The 20,731-nt window shown below is 36.1% G+C and overlaps 1 protein-coding gene across 2 annotated transcripts in view; it reads right to left on the bottom strand.

Annotated features, from left to right (window-relative positions):
* Positions 1 to 20,731, bottom strand: part of LOC150096126 (organic cation transporter protein-like) — a 156,005-nt gene that overhangs the window by 8,596 nt on the left and 126,678 nt on the right. For both annotated transcript variants that reach the window (XM_090408869.1, XM_090408870.1), the window contains 2 exons: positions 15,858 to 15,991; positions 2,065 to 2,217 (listed from right to left, as the gene is read on the bottom strand). In XM_090408869.1, coding sequence (XP_090264995.1) covers positions 2,065 to 2,217; positions 15,858 to 15,991 — 287 coding nt within the window. The remainder of the gene's footprint in view (positions 1 to 2,064; positions 2,218 to 15,857; positions 15,992 to 20,731) is intronic.

Below are 20,731 nucleotides of genomic sequence, written 5' to 3' on the forward strand. Positions count from 1 at the left end.
CAGGGGTCTATTTTAGGGCCATTACTGTTTAACTTGTATGTTAAAGATATTGGCGAAGATTCAGATGGAGATATTCAGTTCTTTGCAGATGATGCAAAGTTGAGATGAACTATGAAGAGTAGAGAAGATGTATTGGCCTTGCAAGAAGACTTGAATAAATTGAGTGATTGGGCAAGCAAATGGGGATGTAAGTTCAATGTTGCAAAATGTAAGGTTTTAAAATTTGGAAAACAAAGATGGGATGCAGAATTTATGCTTGGTGAGAATATATTGTTGGAAGTAGAGGAAATAAGAGATCTGGGGGTGATAGTGGATAAGGATCTAAAATTTAGGGGACACATTGCCAAAATTGTGAAGACAGCACAAAGACTTCTGGGAATGATGCGGAGAACACTGACGTGTAGAAGTAGGGAGATTCTTGTTCCATTGTATAAGGCTTTGATTAGGCCACACATGGACTATTGTGCCCAGATTTGGTCACCTGGTTTTCAGAAGGATGAAGAGATATTGGAAAGGGTCCAAAGGCGACTGACTAAGGTAGTTTCTGACCTCTGGAATGTCGAGTATGAGGAAAGATTGAAAAGATGTAATTTGCAGAGTCTAGTGGAGAGAAGGAAGAGGGGAGATATGATAGAGACCTACAAGTTGGTAAGGGGTTGTTATAGGATCAATGGTGGAGAAGTTCTACAGAGAATAGTGGGAGATCAGGGGAGAACCAGAGGTCATCCCTGGAAACTGTATAAAGAGGGTGTGAGTAGGGGAGTGAGAGGCAGGTTTTTTTTCATGCAGAGTTGTGAGTGATTGGAATGCCATGCCTGAGAGTGTGGTGTCTGCAAGGAGTTTGAATGTGTTTAAGACACGGTATGATGAGATGTGTGTGAGATAAAAGGACCTCCTAGATGAGACTCCATGAGGTCTTGTTTAATAATAATAATAATAATAATAACTCCCAAGTATTTTTTATATACTGTATTTTTCCATGTATAAGATGAAACTTTTTTCTAACATTTTAGACCAAAAATTGGGGGTCATCTTATACATGGGGGGGGTTAACCAGTTGAGAGACCTGCGGTTGTCATGGTGAAACTGCTGGTACCTTGTCTCTGCAAACAGGCTTCTGCCGATCACTAGCCTTTGTTAACTCTGTTGATTGATGTCATTAATGGCTGATTCTGCATTCATGATAATGCATTATTCATATGCATTGGCAAGGTAAGTTAATGCATTAACAATATTTTGAGCACCAGCCCATAAAAATGTCCAAAAAGAAAAAACAATTGTCATATTCTTCAAATTACGCATAATTTCTTAGTATGTATCTTAAAAATATTACCTAATTACTAAATATACTTTGAATATTTTAAAAAAAATATCAAATGTGTTCTGTTTTATGTTTAAAATATTGATTTCTTAATTTTGGGTTCGAAAAAGTAGGGTTATCTTATACACGGAAAAATACAGTAATAATAATAATCGCATGATGCTACACGGCCGTGAGTCCCCTTTACGGGGAGGTACGGCACCATCTCAGTCCCCCCAAATGTTATCTGGGCTCCGGAACCGGCATAGCTGATGAATCAGACCTATGGCTGGATGTAGTATTCCTGACTGTAATCCGTGTGTGTTCACTGGACCGGTTTGCCTGCTTGCAGGATGAAAAACCCCAGATAAACTGGTGGAAAAACCCTGCTGTCCATGCCCAATGGACAGCAGGGGATAGTCTGCCCTGGGCAGCACTTTGAACTTTACCCTATATGTCATTTGACTTTTTGTAGTATTTTTGGTGTGTATTGAGAGGGGCAGCAAACTCAGTGACCGTCCCGGTCAGCAAAAGCTCTAGCAACATCACTGTGAAGGAGCAAGTAAATTACATAAGAATTTAGAAATTTTTATAAGTGGAACATCCTACACAGTCTATTATCACTAGTCTAAATAAATTATATTTAGTTTTCTCTTACATGTGTGGAGCTGTTATTCAAAAAATATAGTATGTCTAATGCACATGTCTCTATTAGAGTAACATATTTTCATTTATTCTTTCAAAACCAATTAAATGAAACTTACTTATTCATAACTAAATCTCTTGGATATGTCTCTTGCTTTTCATGCTTTATTATCATCTTTGAATTGGTGGCGATAGATATATTCATTTGGGTCTTTCCATTTTCAATCCTGTATGGTGTAAAAGCTCCTTCTGCACTTGCTGGAAATTGTTGCCTGTGAAAGAAATCACATGGAAAAATATGTTAACAGATACTGTGTCATTTTCTCTACACTTATTACTATCCAAAATCATTTTTAATATTTCAGTTTGTGGCTCTAGTGGTTTTAGAGATCACTGTATTTCTAGAACTAGAAGTATTTTAGAAATATAGTGATCTCTGAAATCAGTTCTAGCATGCGAGTTTTTTTTGTAGAAGTTCATGTGAAAGAATGAACTTCCACTGCCAAGAATGTAAGTTGAGATGGTAGTTGCTTTGTCCTTGTCAGGTGCACATGTGGATTTTTGTTGCTTTGTGGCATGTGTTAGCCCCCTCAGACTGTAAAGTCACCTCTCCCTATAGCAAACTTGTAGGGGTAACAGAAATAATTTTTATAGCAGATACAATTTGATATATAGAGAATTTCCTTTAGAATATCATTGTATTTGTGAGAATTTGGTCAGAACCTTTGGATAGTTTATTCTAGTGAACAAGATTATTATAACAGTGTTTGCTATAGTGAGAGCTGACTATAACAGCTTCTATGTAATACCACTGTTTTCTTCCATTTATGTGTGAAAGCAAGTCCAAATATCAGGAGGTGAACAAAGTATATACTTTGGTTTAGAAGTTCACATGGCATATTCCGGTAATTGGACCACATTTTTTTATAAAGTTACGCAACTAGAGAAATTATGTATTAATTATCTTAATTTCATCAACCATTTTATATTTTTAATCCGATGCAGAGATAACGAAATCAAGTGTGCATTCCATACAAATAAAGCCAACAGAATTTACCGAAGAATGGAACTAGCTATTCTGAGAGGAAAGGATTGCAGCCACTAGATCAGATCTGAATTAGCACAAATAAGCCAGGATACATTTTCTCTACATAGTGAGGTAGCCACATCTCTTCTGTCCAACCTATGGAACAATATTGACATAATCACATATAACAAGGCTACGGCAATCTCTGATCGGAAGAAGCATACTTTAATCAGAAAATTCAACTTACTTCTTCACGAAAAACAAAAGCAAAGAAAACACCTAGATTATGTCAAAGTAGTTATCAACCTTTCTTCAAGAGTCCTATCAAGATAAGAAAATAATCTACTCCTAAAAGGTTTTAACTTTGCCTTAATGCCACGTTTCATCCAAAAAATTGACATAATGGCTCAAATAAAAAAAGGAATAAGAAATTTACCTGGTAATACAGATCTCATCTGCATACAAACCACAGCATTACTATTGCAAAGTAAACTACCTCAAAGGAATCTTCCTTATACGGAATACACTTCCCTCAAAGAATTAAAATCAGACAAAAATATTGTTATAATCAAAGCAGATAAAGGGAATGCAACAGTAGTTTTGAACTCTGAAGATTATAATAATAAAATGAAAACTCTTCTTGAAGATTCTAATACTTATAAACCTTTAGACAGAGATCCCACTTGGCATGCTCACAATAAAACCAATAATCTAATCAAAAAGATACCTAATTGGATTGAAGAAACTCAAAAGAACTCTACATTCAAAACACCCATTAGTCTCAAGAATTTATGGTGTACCAAAAATTCATAAGATAGGTATTCCCTTAAGACCAATAGTAGATGGTAGAGACTCTCCGACCTCTAATTTAGCAAAACATCTCACCGACATGATTTTACCTCATACAGGAAAAACATCTTCTTTCATCAAGAACAGTACACATTTTATTGAAAAAGTAAAAGATATTTATATTGGACCTTCAGACATCTTAGCAAGTTTGGATGTTATCAGCCTATTTACAAATGTTCCAAGAAACGAAACTGTGAATCTCCTGGAAGACCTTTTTCCTCCGGACATCGTAGATCTTTATAAACATTGTATAAATAATACTTTTTTCATGTATCAAGACAAATTTTGGGAACAAAAAGAAGGATTAGCTATGGGATTTCCCTCTCTCCAGCTTTAGCTAACCTATTTATGGAAAACTTTGAAAATAATGCTTTAAACAATTATCATAAAAAACCAAAAATATGGCTACGCTATGTAGACGATATATTCATCATATGGCCAGGAACAACAGATGAACTCTTTGCTTTCAAAGATTACCTAAATAATTTGCATAATAATATAAAATTTACTTTAGAACAAGAAGAACTTAGGAAACTGCCTTTTCTAGACATTCTATTAGAAGTGAATGAAAAGGATAATAAACTTTCTTTCTCAATATATAGAAAACCCATCAACACAGGAAGATTTCTTAATGTGGCCTCACACCACCATCTTCGCAAAAAATAGGTCTAATAAAAACCCTAAGGGACAGAGTGTGTAACATTTCCAGCACAGAAAAACAGAGAAATGAAGACTTAGAATATCTAACACAGATCTTTCAAAAGAATGGTTATGAAACCAAGACTATCAAAAAAATCCTCCACACACCTCCTACAAGCATCTCTCAGAAATAAGATTTCAAAAACGCTATCACGCTTCCATATATCAAAAATGTTGCAGACAAGATGGCTAAATTACTTAACAAATATAACATCAAAGTAGCCTTTCAGGCTGGAAAAAAATTTCAAGATTTCTACATCCCCCGAAACCTCCTCATCATCCTTTAAAAAAACCAGGTGTTTACAAAATTTATTGTTCTTGCGGCATCTGCTACGTAGGACAGACAGGAAGATCTGGGGAAATTTGCATGAAAAACACCAAAAAGATGTGCAAAACAGAAGAGAACACAAATCAGGTCTAGCTTTCCATACCACTTCCACTGGCCACAATGCACTCTGGCAGAAAACAAACATGTCGTACATAGAAAAAAATTGTTACATAAGGAAATTTAAAGAAGCTGCAAACATGCTTAAAATACCAACACAATGCAATAAAAATCAAGGATTAATTCTCCACCAGGTTTGGTCAGCTTTAATAAAAAATACACCTCAATCAGACCTCGGACATTATGAACGTGAACAGCAGAACGTGGCATCATCCAGCATTGTTTAAACTCAGCACTGCTTTGAATCTGCATTCTGATTTTTAATTTTATGAATAGTCAGATGGCTACAACTGTATAGTATGAACTATTACTAATAATGTCTCTTTTCTTTGTGTTTTAAACTTTAAGTTACCTTTTACCCCTGAAGATGTAAGTCAAACGACTTACGAAACTTGTCGGGTCTTTTATTAATTCATCGTGTTTTATATAGCTCATTAAAAAAAAAGTATATACTTTATTTTGGTTTTGTATGGTATTGTGAATAAATATCATTAAAATGAATAAGAGCCAAATCCTAAGTCTTGCTATGTGACTGACTACTCTACATGGTGGTGATATTAAGTGAAAGGTACCACTCAATGGTTTTCCACTCAGTAAGTGGAAAACAAAATGAATTTGGCATATCAACTTAACAGGATAGCTTTCCTTTGTTTTCACAGAGGCACATTGTCTATGTGAAAACAAAGCAGAAGTTTTAGTCAGCAAAAGCCCAGTGCATAGACAAAGAAGCATGTCTAAACATGCTATCATGAGAACAAATCATTGCCACTTACACAGTGTTTCAAACAAATAATACTGTTAATATTCTACAAGAGGAACTAATTGGAATTTGGAACCAAGAACTGCAATTTATCCTTTATGATGATGAAGCAAAAAAGAAAAAAAATTGAGAAAATTGAAAGCCATCATGCTATATAAATTAAAACAAATAGGAATGGACATGAAGCTAGTGACATGGATAAGAGTGTCAGATAGACATCAACAGATAACCTGCAGATGGTGAAGCAGAATAAAAGGATACAGAAGTTAACCAGTGGTGTGCAACAGTGCTCTGTACTTGGACCAATATTGTTTAAAGCATATGTTAATGATATCTAGAATGATTTCAAGGGGAATCTGGTTGTTTGCCAATGAGTTCAAAATAGGAAAAGCAAAAGTAAATAAAAGATATGTAGAGATATTGCAAGATGATTTATCGTATTTGCCGGCGTATAAGATGCACTGGCCTATAAGATGCACCCCCTTTTTTGAACACATTTTTTAGGAAAAAAACTTTATCACTGAATATTATAATGAATTTACAGTATTTCAAATATAAAGTAATAAGTACGTCTACTTTCAACAGGAAACTTTCAACTAGGAAAGAGTACCTTTAATGTTCTTCATCAAAACCGAGAAATTCATCTCCAGAGCTAAATAAGAGACACTTGAAACCCCTTCAAAATCAGAATCTGAGTCCTCACACAACAAATTGTCCTCTGTACCATCCAGTGCATTACTAATGCCACACTTCTTAAATGATTTAACCACTGTCTCAGTTTTCACAGCATCCCATGATGCTTTGACCCACTCACAAACTTCCAAAATGCTAGGCCTCTTCCTTCTTCCTGATGGCATAACCTCAAAATCTGAAGACTGCATCCAGCAGTCTTCTGGATGCATTCAGTGCTCCACTTCTTCTTCATAAATCCCTTAAATGGTTTACTAAGACATCTTTACAGACATCTAAAGGTTGAGGCTGACTACTTAGACCTCCTAGAATTACAGCTAACTGAGTTTTCAATTCCTTGAGTTTATTTTTAACATCTTCTGTTCTGTGAGAGTGAAACTGATCCCATACTCTAGCAGGACAGGCTTCTTCGACAGTCCACCAGAGCGCCTAGACCAAATGTTATCTATCCATAACTGGAATACTGCAATGTATTCCAGTAACTGGAACACATAACTAATGTAACTGGAATGCTCTCACACACTGCAAGGAAACAAGAAAGAAATCGCATAACTCGGAACAGAGAAAATTTCCAGAAACAAAATTAATAAAAAACTGAGTATCAGCATATAAGACGCACCCTGTTTTTCAGACCTATTTTCAAAGAAAAAAAAGTGCATCATATACTCAGGAAAATATGGTAATTTATAAATATCACAATTTTGGTTTGGTTTATCCTTGATTCAGAAACAAATAGATTAAAGTTCTGCATGTCATTTTATTAGGGTCAGGATTTGAAGGGTTTAGTATTTTCAGGGGAGATCGAGAAGATATGATGGGGGGGGGATAGGTGGTACTCCTGATGATAGTGGATTGATTGCAGCCAAAACAAATAGGAGATAGGCAGGAAGCAAGCTGTTCATTTGAAGCAGTTTGGTGTGAGATCAAGGCCAGTAAGACAAAATACATAGTTGGTTGTTGCTATAGGCCAGGAGGCTATCTTGTTGCTATAGGCACAGATGTTCAGGAAGACAAGCATCGGCAAATTAGTACAATGAGTGAAGGCCAAGTGATTATTATGGGGGACTTCAACTATGAAGATATAGACTGAAAGGAAGAAAGATTACATTACAGGAAGGAAATGGAATTTATACACCTACTGAGTGATAATTACCTGAGACAACATGTGATGGAGGGGACTAGGGGTGTGAAAGTATTATACCTGGTCAAAGAATCAGAGCTGGCCTGGTTGGCTGAGTGGTTAGCATATCTGCTCTCCAGCTGCGGGTTCAAATCCTGCAATGAGCATGGATGTTTGTGATTGTGATGACTTCACGCCCAATACCCAGTGAGGTATGGGAGTGACCATATGGCATCTGAAGGCATTAAATGTGGAAAAAAAAAAAAAAGAATCAGAAGAGCCATCCATAACCATGGTGGCCACATTGCTTCTAAATGGAAAAAGACCATGTAGTCTTGACTTGGGAGATTGTAAAATATGAGGAATGTTCTGTCAAGAAGGGGTATATGTGAAACTACAAGACAGGTGATTATTATGACAAGCTTAGAAGGAAGCTGGAATTTGTGCACATGGCATAAAACGTTGCAAGAGAAGGATGTTAGTAGCATGGAAGATAGTTAAGGGATATCTACATGAAGCAATATTAAATTGTATACCTAAAGTAAGGAGGGTTAATCAAGTAGGAATTATATGGATGAGTAATATCATTAAGCATGAGCTACAGAAGAAAATGCTGTGGATGGTATATAAGGAGAACGTACTTGTACTCGTCATGAGCCTAGCAAACTCATGAAGAGTACAGGGCTCAGGCAAGAAATGTGATCAGCATGGCAAGGAAGGTAAAATCAGATTATCAGAAGAATCTAGCCAAGGAGGCCCAAGGAAATCACAAAGAGTTATTTTGTTACATGGCAAGGAAGAGGAGGAATGACTATGAAAGATTAACATTAATGAGTGCTAATGATGACTAAGTGACAGAAGCAGTTAAAACAGTTGAGTTACTGAGTGGCTACTTTGCAAGGGTGTATCATCCAAGTGAGGTTGCTGCTAACATATGCGACAGAAACTGATGCGGGAACAGAAGTGGATGAATTCGAGTTCCTTAGAATATTCCATAATCTCAATGTAAATACAGCTGGGATTAGATGGGATATCAGCTTGGATTTTGCAAAGGAACTGACAATGTCTCTCGGTGGACTCTTGAATTTAAGTTTCGTCCCTGGTAGAGTTTCAAGAGAATGGAAAGAGCACAAAATAATAACAATTTATAGACAAACAAAATAGCAAATTATAGATCAATCAGTATCTCAGGCATGACAATAAAAGTACTGGAAAAATTGGTCAAAAACAGAATTCAAGAATGGGTAGATAAGAATATGATATTGTATGAGGGGCAACATGGCTATGTGAAGGGTCAGTCATGCGTTAATAATTTACTAACGTTTTTTTAATAGAGTAACAGTTGAGTTGGATAAAGGAAATGGCTATACAATGATTATGCTGGATTTTTCAAGACATTTGGAGAATGGAACTCTGTTAAGCAAATTAGAACAAATGGGAATGAATATGACACTGGTTATGTGGATAAGCCGTTGGACAGATATCAAAAAGTGGTATATGGAGAGGCAGAATCAAGGAAAAATAGGTGACTAGTGGTGTGCCACAAGGTTCAGTGCTGGGACCACTACTGTTTAATTTGCACATAAATGATATAGGAAATATTTAGTTGTTTGCTGATGATGTGAAATTATGTAGAATAATAGTTAATAAAGGCCATGTGGAGAGCTTGCAGGTCGATTTAAATAGAATGTCAGTATGGTAGACAGAAAGTAAAGTTTGAAGGACATATTGCAAAGGTTACTAAAATAGCTCATGAGATTACTTGGCTATTGAAGAACAAACTAACAAGTAGAGATAAGGAAGTAATTATTCCACTATATAATGCTTTGATATGTCCACATCTGGATTAGTGTGCTCAGGTCTGGTCTCCTGAGCACACTAATCTGAGATGACCTGACCTGAGTACACTAATCCAGATGTGGATTAGTGTGCTCAGGTCTGGTCTCCTGGGTTGCTTGGGGATGAGGAAGTGGTGGTGAAGATTCAGATGCAAATGACCATGATGGTGAGTGGGATGCAGAAGTTGGTTGATAGAAGAAAAAGAGGGTAATGATAGAAACATTTAAGTTACTTAAAGGGTTTTATAGGATTTATGTAGGGGAAATGTTTCAACACTTGGCTAAAAGGGCCAGAACAAGAGGTCATTCCTGGTGTGGTTAATAGGGATGTGAGGACTAGTTTTTTTTTTTTGCTTGAAGAGTTGTGAATTGGTTGCCATAGTCAGTTGTGACACTCCGCTCTATGCAACCCAACATCAACAATACTTAACCTCTATTTACACATAATGCCACTCTTTACCTTCTACACCATAGCTATGTGCAACAGCATCTACCACTACCAATAGTATTTTTTGTCTGTAAAGTGCATGTGTATTAGGGCTTATTTTTCTGGATGTGGGATGATAATTTGTGTTTCTTGGAGAAAATCCTATATGAGATAGGCTAACTCAATTTCATTTCTTTTAAGCTTACATGGTGATCCGAATGCATTTTTGAAAATTATGGAGACAACTACCATGTTTGAATAAAAACTTTAGTTTAATGTAACTAAAATCTACATTCGACGTTTACGTCAAGGTCATCTTCTGGAGCATACAACTATATACAGAAAACAAGCTACACTACAATCGAACTGGTTTGTTAAAGATACTGACCAACCGCTACAACAATTGTTGGCCTGACCTCTACTGAAAAAAAAAAAAAAAAAAAAAAAAATTATACATCAAAAATTATACATAAAAGGTGGCATTGAGGTTATAATGTTGTAGGATTCTGTTGATTTTTTCTGATAAGCCTTTAATGTATGGGATGGCTATGATTTTACTGTAATCTAGATTCATTTTTGTTGTTGTTTTATGGAGTATTTTATTAATAGTATTTTTGTTATAGCCATTATTTATGAATGTGTTGCTGATGATTTTTAGTTCTTGTTTCAGGGCTTGCTGGTTAGAGCAAATTGTTGTAGCTCTGTTTTTAAGGGTGTTAATGACTCCATATTTTTGTGATGGATGGTGGTATGAATTAGCATGTATGTATTGGCCAGTGTGTGTCGTTTCGTTAGACCGTGAAGGATAGACTGCCTGAAGGAAGACGTGTGACTAGTGTGTCTAGGAATGGGAGCGAATTTTGGTTTTCGATTTCAATGGTAAATTGTATGCGTTCGCGTTGTTTGTTCAGGTGGCTAAGGAATGTGTTTAGCGTTTGTCACCCGTGCGGCCAGATCACGAACACGTCGTCAACGTATCTAAGCCAGACTATTGGTCTTAGCGTGGCATAAGATTCGTTTTTGTTGTTGTTTTATGGAGTAAAACCATAGCCATCCCATACATTAAAGGGTTATCAGAAAAAATCAACAGAATCCTACAACATTATAACCTCAATGCCACCTTTAAACCATCCACTAAACTTAAAACCATATTCAACTCCTCTAAGGATCCTCTCCTCCCATTAGCACATCCTGGAGTCTATTGCATCTGCTGCACCTGTAACTTACCATACATTGGTGAAACAGGACGGACAATCCCTATATGCAAGAAAGAACACATTAGACACATTAAATATAACCATTATGGTGAAGCAGGCCTCTCAGACCACGCACTCAACACCTTACACCAAATCAACTGGAAAAGCACCCGCTCTTTACGCTGCACAAAAACCTGGTACGAAAGTAAATTTAAGGAAGCCTGCGAAATCCTGATAAACCACCCAAATATCAACAACAAAGATGGCATGAAAATTCCAAGGATCTGGATGGCACACATTCAACCTACCTAATATATAAGATCCAGCATAAGTCAAGACTCTAGCCAATCTTCAGCTAGTATTAGAAACCATTCCATATCAATTGGCTGGAATGTACATGATGTTAATATATGTATATAGATAGATACTTGTTGTTGTGCCCAATGTATTTCTACAACCAACAGATAACACTAATAATAGGACTCTAGCATTGATGTATAATTTTTTTTTTATTCTTATTTTTTTTTTTCACCAGAGGTCAGGCCAACAATTGTTGTAGCAGTTGGTCAGTGTCTTTAACAAACCAGTTTGATTGTAGTGTAGCTTGTTTTCTGTATATAGCTGTATGCTCCAGAAGATGACCTTGACATAAAGGTTGAAACGTCGAATGTAGATTTTAGTTATATTAAACTAAAGTTTTTATTCAAACACGGTAGTTGTCTCCATAATTTTCAAAAATGCATTACTCAATTTCAGTTGAAAAAGTCAATATAAAGATTCCTCCTGTCACAACAAGAATTGAATGAAGGTCTTTTAAAGTTGAAGAGTGAATGTCCTTTTTTTTTTCTAATTACACTATGGAAGTGCTTATTGAAATGCACTTATTGTTTTATTGAAAATCTTGCTGAGTATTTTCACAATTTTCACACTTCAGCTATTGTATAGTTTTCAAAAGAAGGGTATATATATATATATATATATATGTGCAGGGCTGTTGCTAGATTAATTGTGCCCTGAGGCAAGCAATTAAATATCACTTTGATAGATTATAAGACAAAAATATAAGAAAATCTCTAATTGCTATTGGTTTTTATTACAAGAGAAACATTAATGCAAAATGATTACATAATAATATTAATTAAATGTTTGCTGTATGGGGATATCACACAATAGAACTGTTTATAAGTTTTTAAGTTTATAAATTTAAATTATAAGCTATGTCTGCCTCTATGGATATAGTTTCTAGACAACCAATCTTTATTGGGTCATTGCTGTTTGCAAGTAATTTTTAATCAGTTTAAGCTTGGAAAACTTCTTTCTGCACTTGCTATGCTAACAGGAATTGTTAGTGTAGCAAGTGCAGAAAGAAGTTTGAAAGAAATAAACCACCACCACTAGAATTTCACAGATAATCACAAACATCCATGCTCATGGCGGGATTCAAACCAGCAGCCTTTTGGCTGGAGAGCGGATATGCTAACCACTCGGTCAACCTGGCTGACATGAAACTTCTGTTATTTAATTAGGGTATTTAATTTGCTGCAGTCAAGCTTACATGATTAAGTTCGGGTTCAAAAACAGCTGAACATTACTGACAAAGAACAATTATGTCATTCATCAGTAACTAATGAGAACATTTAAAAAAACTCATGCAGTTATTCTTGATAACTGCCAATGAAACAACAAACTAGCTGAATGTTAGTTAAAATAATGCTTTGAAAGCAGTCATTTTGGAAGTGATTAAGAGATGAAGGATGAAAGAAAGCTCTGCATTACTGCTTGGCAAGTTTTTCTCTTATTTTTATGTATATTAGTATACAACACACTTATATACCAATGGATTTAGCTTGTTTCAAGTCTAAGGAGACTATGTTGTGGAAACTAGCAATACACTTGAATATTTTTTATTACTCATACTAATTTTAACAAATAATATGTGGATACTTTTTTGACTTCGTTTTCCTAAAATTCTGGCATATCTACTTGGAATGCCCAGTCAACACCCAATTAATCAGTTTGTCTTGGGAAATGGCAGCTCTCACTTGTGGTAGTCTTTATACAGAAGAGGAGTATTTCAATCTCATTCATGCAGAGTCAAATAATCATTCATTCTGCAATTACCTCTTCATCTCTGTGAAAGTGGCAATATACAGCTTCTACCTCAAATATACAAGACCAGACAGCACAGCAACTTTACAGAGAGAGGCAGCTGACCAACTCCTTGCAGCCTTCAAACAAAAGGTGAAAAGTTGGACCCTACACAAGTATCACCTTATACAGTATCATGTCAAATCACCACCACAGGTAAAACAACACCTTAGATCTTTTCCACAAAGACTGGAATCCACGGAATCAACTCCTGACTGAGCAGGGCGACTGCATCATAGTCCACTTTTCATCATAGAAGTGACATCATCCCCTCCCTCAAAAAAGGGGGAAGAAAGGTTTTTTGTGCTTAACAGTGTGAATATTAATCAGCTGTCACCTTCATGTAAATAGATAATATTGTCCTATTGTAACTGTTATGTTCTTCCACATACATGGCAGATTTTATGTTCTTATACAGTATCATGTCAAATAACTGTTAATGACTTTAATTTTAAAAAAAAATGTACTTCACCTTATAACTTAAATGGGTTAAATGGATGAATAACACCATTAAGCTTGAGCTGCAAAAAAAGAAACAACTATGAAGGGAATTTAAGGAGAAAGGTGACCGGCAGGCACACGAATGGTATAAAGCGCAGGCCAGAAGGGTAACGAGTGTGGTAAGAAAAGCAAAAAAGGATTATGAAAGAACATTGGCCATGCAGATTAAAGAGAATCCCAAACAGTTTTTTCGATATGTTGCAAGTAAAAGAAAAAATGTATATGGCAGAATGATTTTAAAGAATGTCGATGGTAGGGAGGTAACCGAATCAGTTGATATAGCTGAATTACTGAGCAAGCACTTTGCAAGAATATATCATCCAGGTGGTGACATTGCAAAAATGCATGAACCAATAGATTATACGGGAATTATGGTGAATGAAGTGGAGGCGAGTAATCTATTGCAAAACCTCAATGTCAATACATCTGTAGGATTGGATGGTATTACCAGCTCGTGTCGTACGTGAAGCGGCTAAGAATTGTCAGTACTCTTGACCATTTTGTTTAATTTGAGTCTCGGGTCTGGGTTAGTCCCGAGGGGGTGGAAAAAGGGGAAAATAGTTCCACTGCATAAAGGCGGTTCCAAGACTGCTGTTGTAAATTACCGACCGATTAGTATATCAGGAATCATTGTCAAGGTCTTAGAGAAATTAGTCAAGAAAAGAATACAGGATTGGATAGATGAAAATGGGATATTGTATGGGGGACAACATGGTTTTGTGAAGGGTAGATCACGCCTCAGTAACTTGCTCACATTTTATAACACAGTGACGGCTGAACTCAATAAGGGTAATGGGTTTACAGTGATTCTACTGGACCTTGCCAAGGCCTTTGACAGGATACTACATGGAACTCTAATCAGTAAACTGGAGCAAATTGGGATGGATATTGGGTTGGTGAGATAGATAGGAGGGTGGTTGATGGAGAAATACCAGAGAGTGGTTTATTAAGGAGTTGAGTACAAAAAACGGCTTGTGACTAGTGGTGTGCTGCAGGGTTCTGTTCTTGGTCCACTACTTTTCAATTTGTTCATTAACAATATAGGAAAGGATCTGAGAGGAAGTGTTCACTTGTTTGCTGATGATGCAAAGTTGGGTAGAGCAATTGTGAGTGCACAGGATGTCAAAATTTTGCAAGATGATTTGGATAGTTTGGAGGACTGGGCTAAGGAAAATGGATGTCAATTTAATGTGGCAAAGTGTAAGGTTATGCATTTTGGGGTGAAAAGATTAGCAGCAGTATATCAAATTGGTGGAACTGTACTCCAGGAGATTGATTAGGCCAGGGATTTGGGAGTGTTGGTGGATAGGGAGTTGAAGTTTAGGGGACACATTGCAAAAGTGGCTAAATCAGCTCATGAAATCACTTGGCTTCTGAAAAATACTTTAACAAGCAGAGACAAACAAGTTATTGTTCCTCTGTATCGAGTCTTGATAAGACCTATCTAGACTACTGTGCCCAGATATGGGTGCCAGGGTTTCTTCTTGATGGGGAGGAGTGACCAAGATGATAGCAGGTCTGTGGAATGAACCTTATGAGAACAGGTTGAAGATTTGTGGGTTGCAAAAATTAGTTGATAGGTGGAAAAGGGGTGATATGATTGAGACATTCAAATTACTGAAGGGTTTCTATAAGATTAATCCAGAAGCTATTTTTGAGAATAGGACTGGTGGTGGGAGGACTAGGGGCCATACATGGAAGCTGGGCAAGAATGTGGTTAGCAGCGGTGTTAGAGCTAGGTTTTGTACTTGGAGAGTGGTGAATGAGTGGAATAAGCTGCCAGAGTCTGTTGTGGGTGCTATGACTATGAATGAGTTCAAGGCGAGGTATGATAGATACTGTGTGAATGTCGAATAGTTGTTCTTGATATGATGTTAGGGCCTCCCACGATGAGTCTGTCGACTCCTTGGAGTTGCCCGAAATAATAATAATAATAATAACTGATATTTCGATGTAACATACCTCAACAAGAGTATGAGCATGTAATCTCTCTGTCTGACTGCAGAGAACCAAAAACCGGTTAATCCCGTACATAAGATTGTTTCGTTTATAATTTTAAAAAAATCTATCTATCTATATCTATCTATCTATCTATCTATATATATATATATATATATATATATATATATATATATATATATATATATATACATATATACACACATATGCAAAAATGAGTACTAATTATCTTACAAAACAAACAAACACTAACTTTTGTTTAATCTCCTCTAATGCATCTGGAAGTTTTTGGGTGCTTGTTTCTGGAAGCCAAAAGATGAGCAGACCACTAATTATAGATGCAATTCCAAATATAACACGAAATATTACTGTTAAAGAATGGAGATGCTGAAAGCATAATAAAAAGTGTATTAACAAATTTCATAGCATAAAAATATTATTATTATTATTATGTGACACCTCCAGAGAGTCCTAAGACTCATCAAGGGAGAGTGTGCCAACAGCATCAAATGATTGAACCTTTCCAACTACTAACTGCACTCAAACTTACTTAACTTTTTGTGAGCCATTAGTAGCAGAGGCTCTACCAATCGACCAACCTTTGCTGGCAAATACACCAGTGATACATATAAAATATATATAAAACAGATGAAAAAACATATGGACTTTGATCCTATCACCAGAATGTATAATATTGTTGGATGAAACACAACACAGGAGATTATTATCTTGGCTTTGGCATTGGTAGGGGAGTAGCTCATTAATTAACATGTATCAGAAAGCAGCATATACAGGGGCTATACCCTCACAAATAACTATATCTTCACAAACAACATCACACAACTAAAAAAAGATAATCTAACAATCAAGAACAAAATTATGAATGCTAAGTCAATAACAAGCCATGTATTTTTCAGAACTGAAAGATACTTTTTAACAACTAAAACCAAAAATTATTCGATGCTGGACAACTAGTTGAACAACTGGTTTGGGAATTATCTCTCAAACTTCTAGATAGAGTATATAGATAAAATATGGACTCCCTTGAGATGATATATTATTATCTACTCTGTTCAACATATACATTAATGACATTCACAACTTAGCCACACAAAGTCACTAGTGTGCAGATGACACCACCTTACTAACAATCCACAAAGACATCAACACTGCTCTCTCCAAAGTGCAATAAGACCTAAATGAAATAAAAACCTACTTATACCAAAATTCAGTTATAATAAACAACACCAAAACATAGGCTAATTATAAAAGAACCCAAGAATCATGAGCTCTGCTACCACTTCATTAACTGCAACAACAACAACAACAGCTGCCACTGTCTGTAGTACTTGGATGGAACACTAATAAAGTGATCATTAAATAGCTGAACTATATCATCTACTTTGGTCACTTCATTCCCATCTCCACCCAACACAGTAATCTGTCTGATATAATTTTTCTTCTTACTTGACATATAGTGAAAAAACTCCTTGGGATTCTCCTTGGATTGTAGTGTCAGTCTCCTCTCATATTCTAATTTTTTTATCCTTACAATACCAATTACTTTCCTAGCCTCATGCAACTGTTTTTATGTTTATATCCACCTCTCTCTTTATATGCCCTCCATAATCTCTTTTTCATCTGCAATTCCCCTTTTATTCTTTTTGCCATCTGTTTGACTCCAAATTGTTTTATCTTCTTCACTAAAGTATATAATCTGTCACTACTGTCAACAATTTTTTCTTAAGTATCTCCCATGCACTAATGATCCCTCCTCCTTCAAATTCTTTCATTTGTTGTATTACTGCAAGCTGCTTCTAAGTTTATGATAATTCCTTATAATTCCACATAAATTCTTTCTGTTTTTAATACCTCCACATGTCTATTCATCCTTCATGTCAGGACTATATGGTCACTCTCACCAATTGGGATTCAAGTATGTCATCTCAGTCACAATCGGGTCCTCAGATGCTATGATCAAATCTGAAACTCTTAATCCTTATGTTCCCTCCACTACATACTGCCTAAGACAGCTGTCCCTCAAGAAATCCAAAAATTCAGTTCCCTTATTACTCCATGCTGTCTCATCTTCCCACTTTATATCACTATCGTTGAAGTCCTCCATAATGATCACTCACTATGCACTTGCCAAATTAATTTATCTAACTTTTATATATCAAACTTTGCATCACTGCAGCAAAACTCTCTCTTCCAAGAAAAACACACGATTCCATCTAACACACACACACACAAAAATAGAAAAGTTACACAGAAGAATTGTTTCAACAGCTATGGAGACCTAATATACATCAGCCAATTACAAATCCCTTATGGTGATACACAAAATGCTGAGAATTAAAAAACTGAAACACTCCATGCAGTAACGAACAAATTAATCCCAACACTCACATTTTAAATAAAAAATTTCATTTTACGAGAAAATAAGTACAAAAATTGAACTCCAACTTTACCTATTCATTTATAAGTGCTCCTCAGTTCCTAATAAGTTCATTAATTCGCTTAGGCATGGACTCTACCAAGGTAAAATACACTTTTCTTATTTCTGCATCTCAAAACCATACTTTTATAATAGATTGTATTAAACTATCCTTTGCATCACAATTAATTTTCCAAGTCGCTTTTTAACTATGGCCCACAAATTTTCTACTGGGCAAATGGCAGGAGAGTTACCTGACCACTGAAGCAGTATATTGTGATTTTTGAGGAACTCTTTCACTTTTTTTGAAGTGTGGCACGGTGTGAGATGAGATCCTGTTGGTTGATGAGTTATTTGTCTTTCTGGATCTGTGGGACCACTCCTTTCTCCAATATATTTATGTATTGGTCACTTTTCATCATACTGTCAACAGGCACAAGTGATCCTGGACCATCACGTATAAAACAATCCCAGAACAGCTTTTTAGCTGGGTGTTTACGAGTTTGTTGAAGGTGAGTGGAAGAAGTCTGGTCAGCCACTGATTTCAGAATATTAGGTACTTGCTCTCCTTGGACAAAGAAATGGCTCTCATCTAAGAATACTTCTGTCCACTGGAGCTTCTTTTTCTTGCATAGCCTTCAGCAACAGTTGTTTCTTTTTTGGTCTGTGGGCAGTCTTCCAAGTCTCTATTTAAGTATACAGCAGACAATCTTCGATTCATTTTGCTTTTCCTAACTAATAAATAATCTTGAGTAAGAATAATAAATTTAGTTTAATACTTTACCCAAGTGTAGGCAAACAACGTTTGTGGCTGAAGTATCTTCAGGACTGAGGCAACTCGTAGTAAAGATGGACCAAGCTCTCATCACTCCTTGTCTCAGTATCTCCCATAATGCAAAGCACATCTCCTTGCAGACATCGATAATGCTATGCATTAAGGGAAGGGCCACTAACCAGACCGGTTTCGACCTTTATTGAGGTCTCGTCAGTGGGAGGCAAACCCAGAAGTGGTGATACTAAGGCAGAAGCAATGGAGAAGTCATATTTACTTATACGAGTTGCCAAAAGGTGTATCACTTTATTATTAATTTACTCTGTATTTTGAGAAAGATGTTGGAAGTTTATTTTCCACTTGGTTAGACTATAATAAATTTAGTTTAATCCTTTACCCAAGTGTAGGCAAACAAAATTTGCGCCTGAAGTATCTTCAGGACTGAGGCAACTTGTAGTAAAGGTACATATACCTATACGAGTTGCCAAAAGGTGTACACCACTTGGTTAGACTATAATAAATTTAGTTTAATCCTTTACCCAAGTGTAGGCAAACAAAATTTGCGCCTGAAGTATCTTCAGGACTGAGGCAACTTATAGTAAAGGTACATATACCTATACGAGTTGCCAAAAGGTGTACACCTTTTGGCAACTCATATAAGTAAATATGACCTCTCCATTGCTTCTGCCTTAGTATCACCACTTCTGGGTCTACCTCCCACTGACGAGACCTCAATAAAGGTCGAAACCGGTCTGGGTAGTGGCCCTTCCCTTAATGCATAGCATTATACATGTCTGCAAGGAGATGTGCTTTGCATTATGGGAGATACTGAGACAAGGAGTGATGAGAGCTTAGTCCACCTTTACTAAGAGTTGCCTCAGTCCTGAAGATACTTCAGGCGAAACTTTGTTTGCCTACACTTGGGTAAAGGATTAAACTAAATTTATTATAGTCTAACCAAGTGGAAAATAAACTTCCAACATCTTTCTCAAAATCTTGACCTTTTTTTGCCAACATTTTTCTTTTCTGTCAGGAGAAAAGGTACCTCTCTCTCTAAACCTCTTTAAAATCGCATTAACAGTATCCAAACCAACACCACACTCATTGGCAATTTGTCTTTGAGCCATGTTTGTGCTGAGAAAGTGTACATATTTTTGAATGCTTTCTTGGAGATGTATCCATTTCATAGCTACACAAAATAAATAAAGCAAAAATAAAAGCAATAAATAAAAAAAATAAAGCACTACGAATATCAACTTGTTTACACTATTAAAAACACACAGCACTATTAATAAACATATAATAATAAACAAAACTATTAATAAACCAAAAATAGTACAATAAATTGAAACCAAATCTAAAATTATCGTGAAATAAAACAAAAATCAAAAACCCACCAAAAACTTGACGAAAATTTTCCTTGTCATCATCATCATCATCATCAAATTCCTGATGTGTGCCCTCAGGTGGTGTACAGGATAATTATGATAGTACTGCACAAAAAAGTTAAACATTACTAACTTCCAATCAGTAATTTTCCTCCATATACATTAATGATATCTGTCAGATCTTATATTTCTGTCTTTTAAGCTGCTTTTTACTATATCAATCCATCTACATCTTGGTCCTCCTCTGGGTCTTTTTCCTGCCAACTTGGCAAAGAACACTTGTTTTGCTAATCTCTCCTCTCTCATTCTACTTAAGTGACCATACCACTAGAGATTAGCTGTACTAACATATTTCCAAATTTGCCGTCTTCACTAAATGCAGTCATCAATCAACTTACGTCAGGGTTCTGTTCCATCTGGCAGGATGTAAGTCAGTCGGACATAAGTTGATACATTAAATCAACAGAGTTATAGAAGTTGGGGACTTAACCATAATAAGTATACAGTGATACCTCGACTTACGAACTTAA

The sequence above is a fragment of the Typopeltis vanoorti genome, chromosome 19, assembly GCF_054136105.1.
Source record: "Typopeltis vanoorti isolate ZY-2024b chromosome 19, IOZ_Tvanoo_1.0, whole genome shotgun sequence".
Lineage (NCBI taxonomy): Eukaryota > Metazoa > Arthropoda > Arachnida > Uropygi > Thelyphonidae > Typopeltis > Typopeltis vanoorti.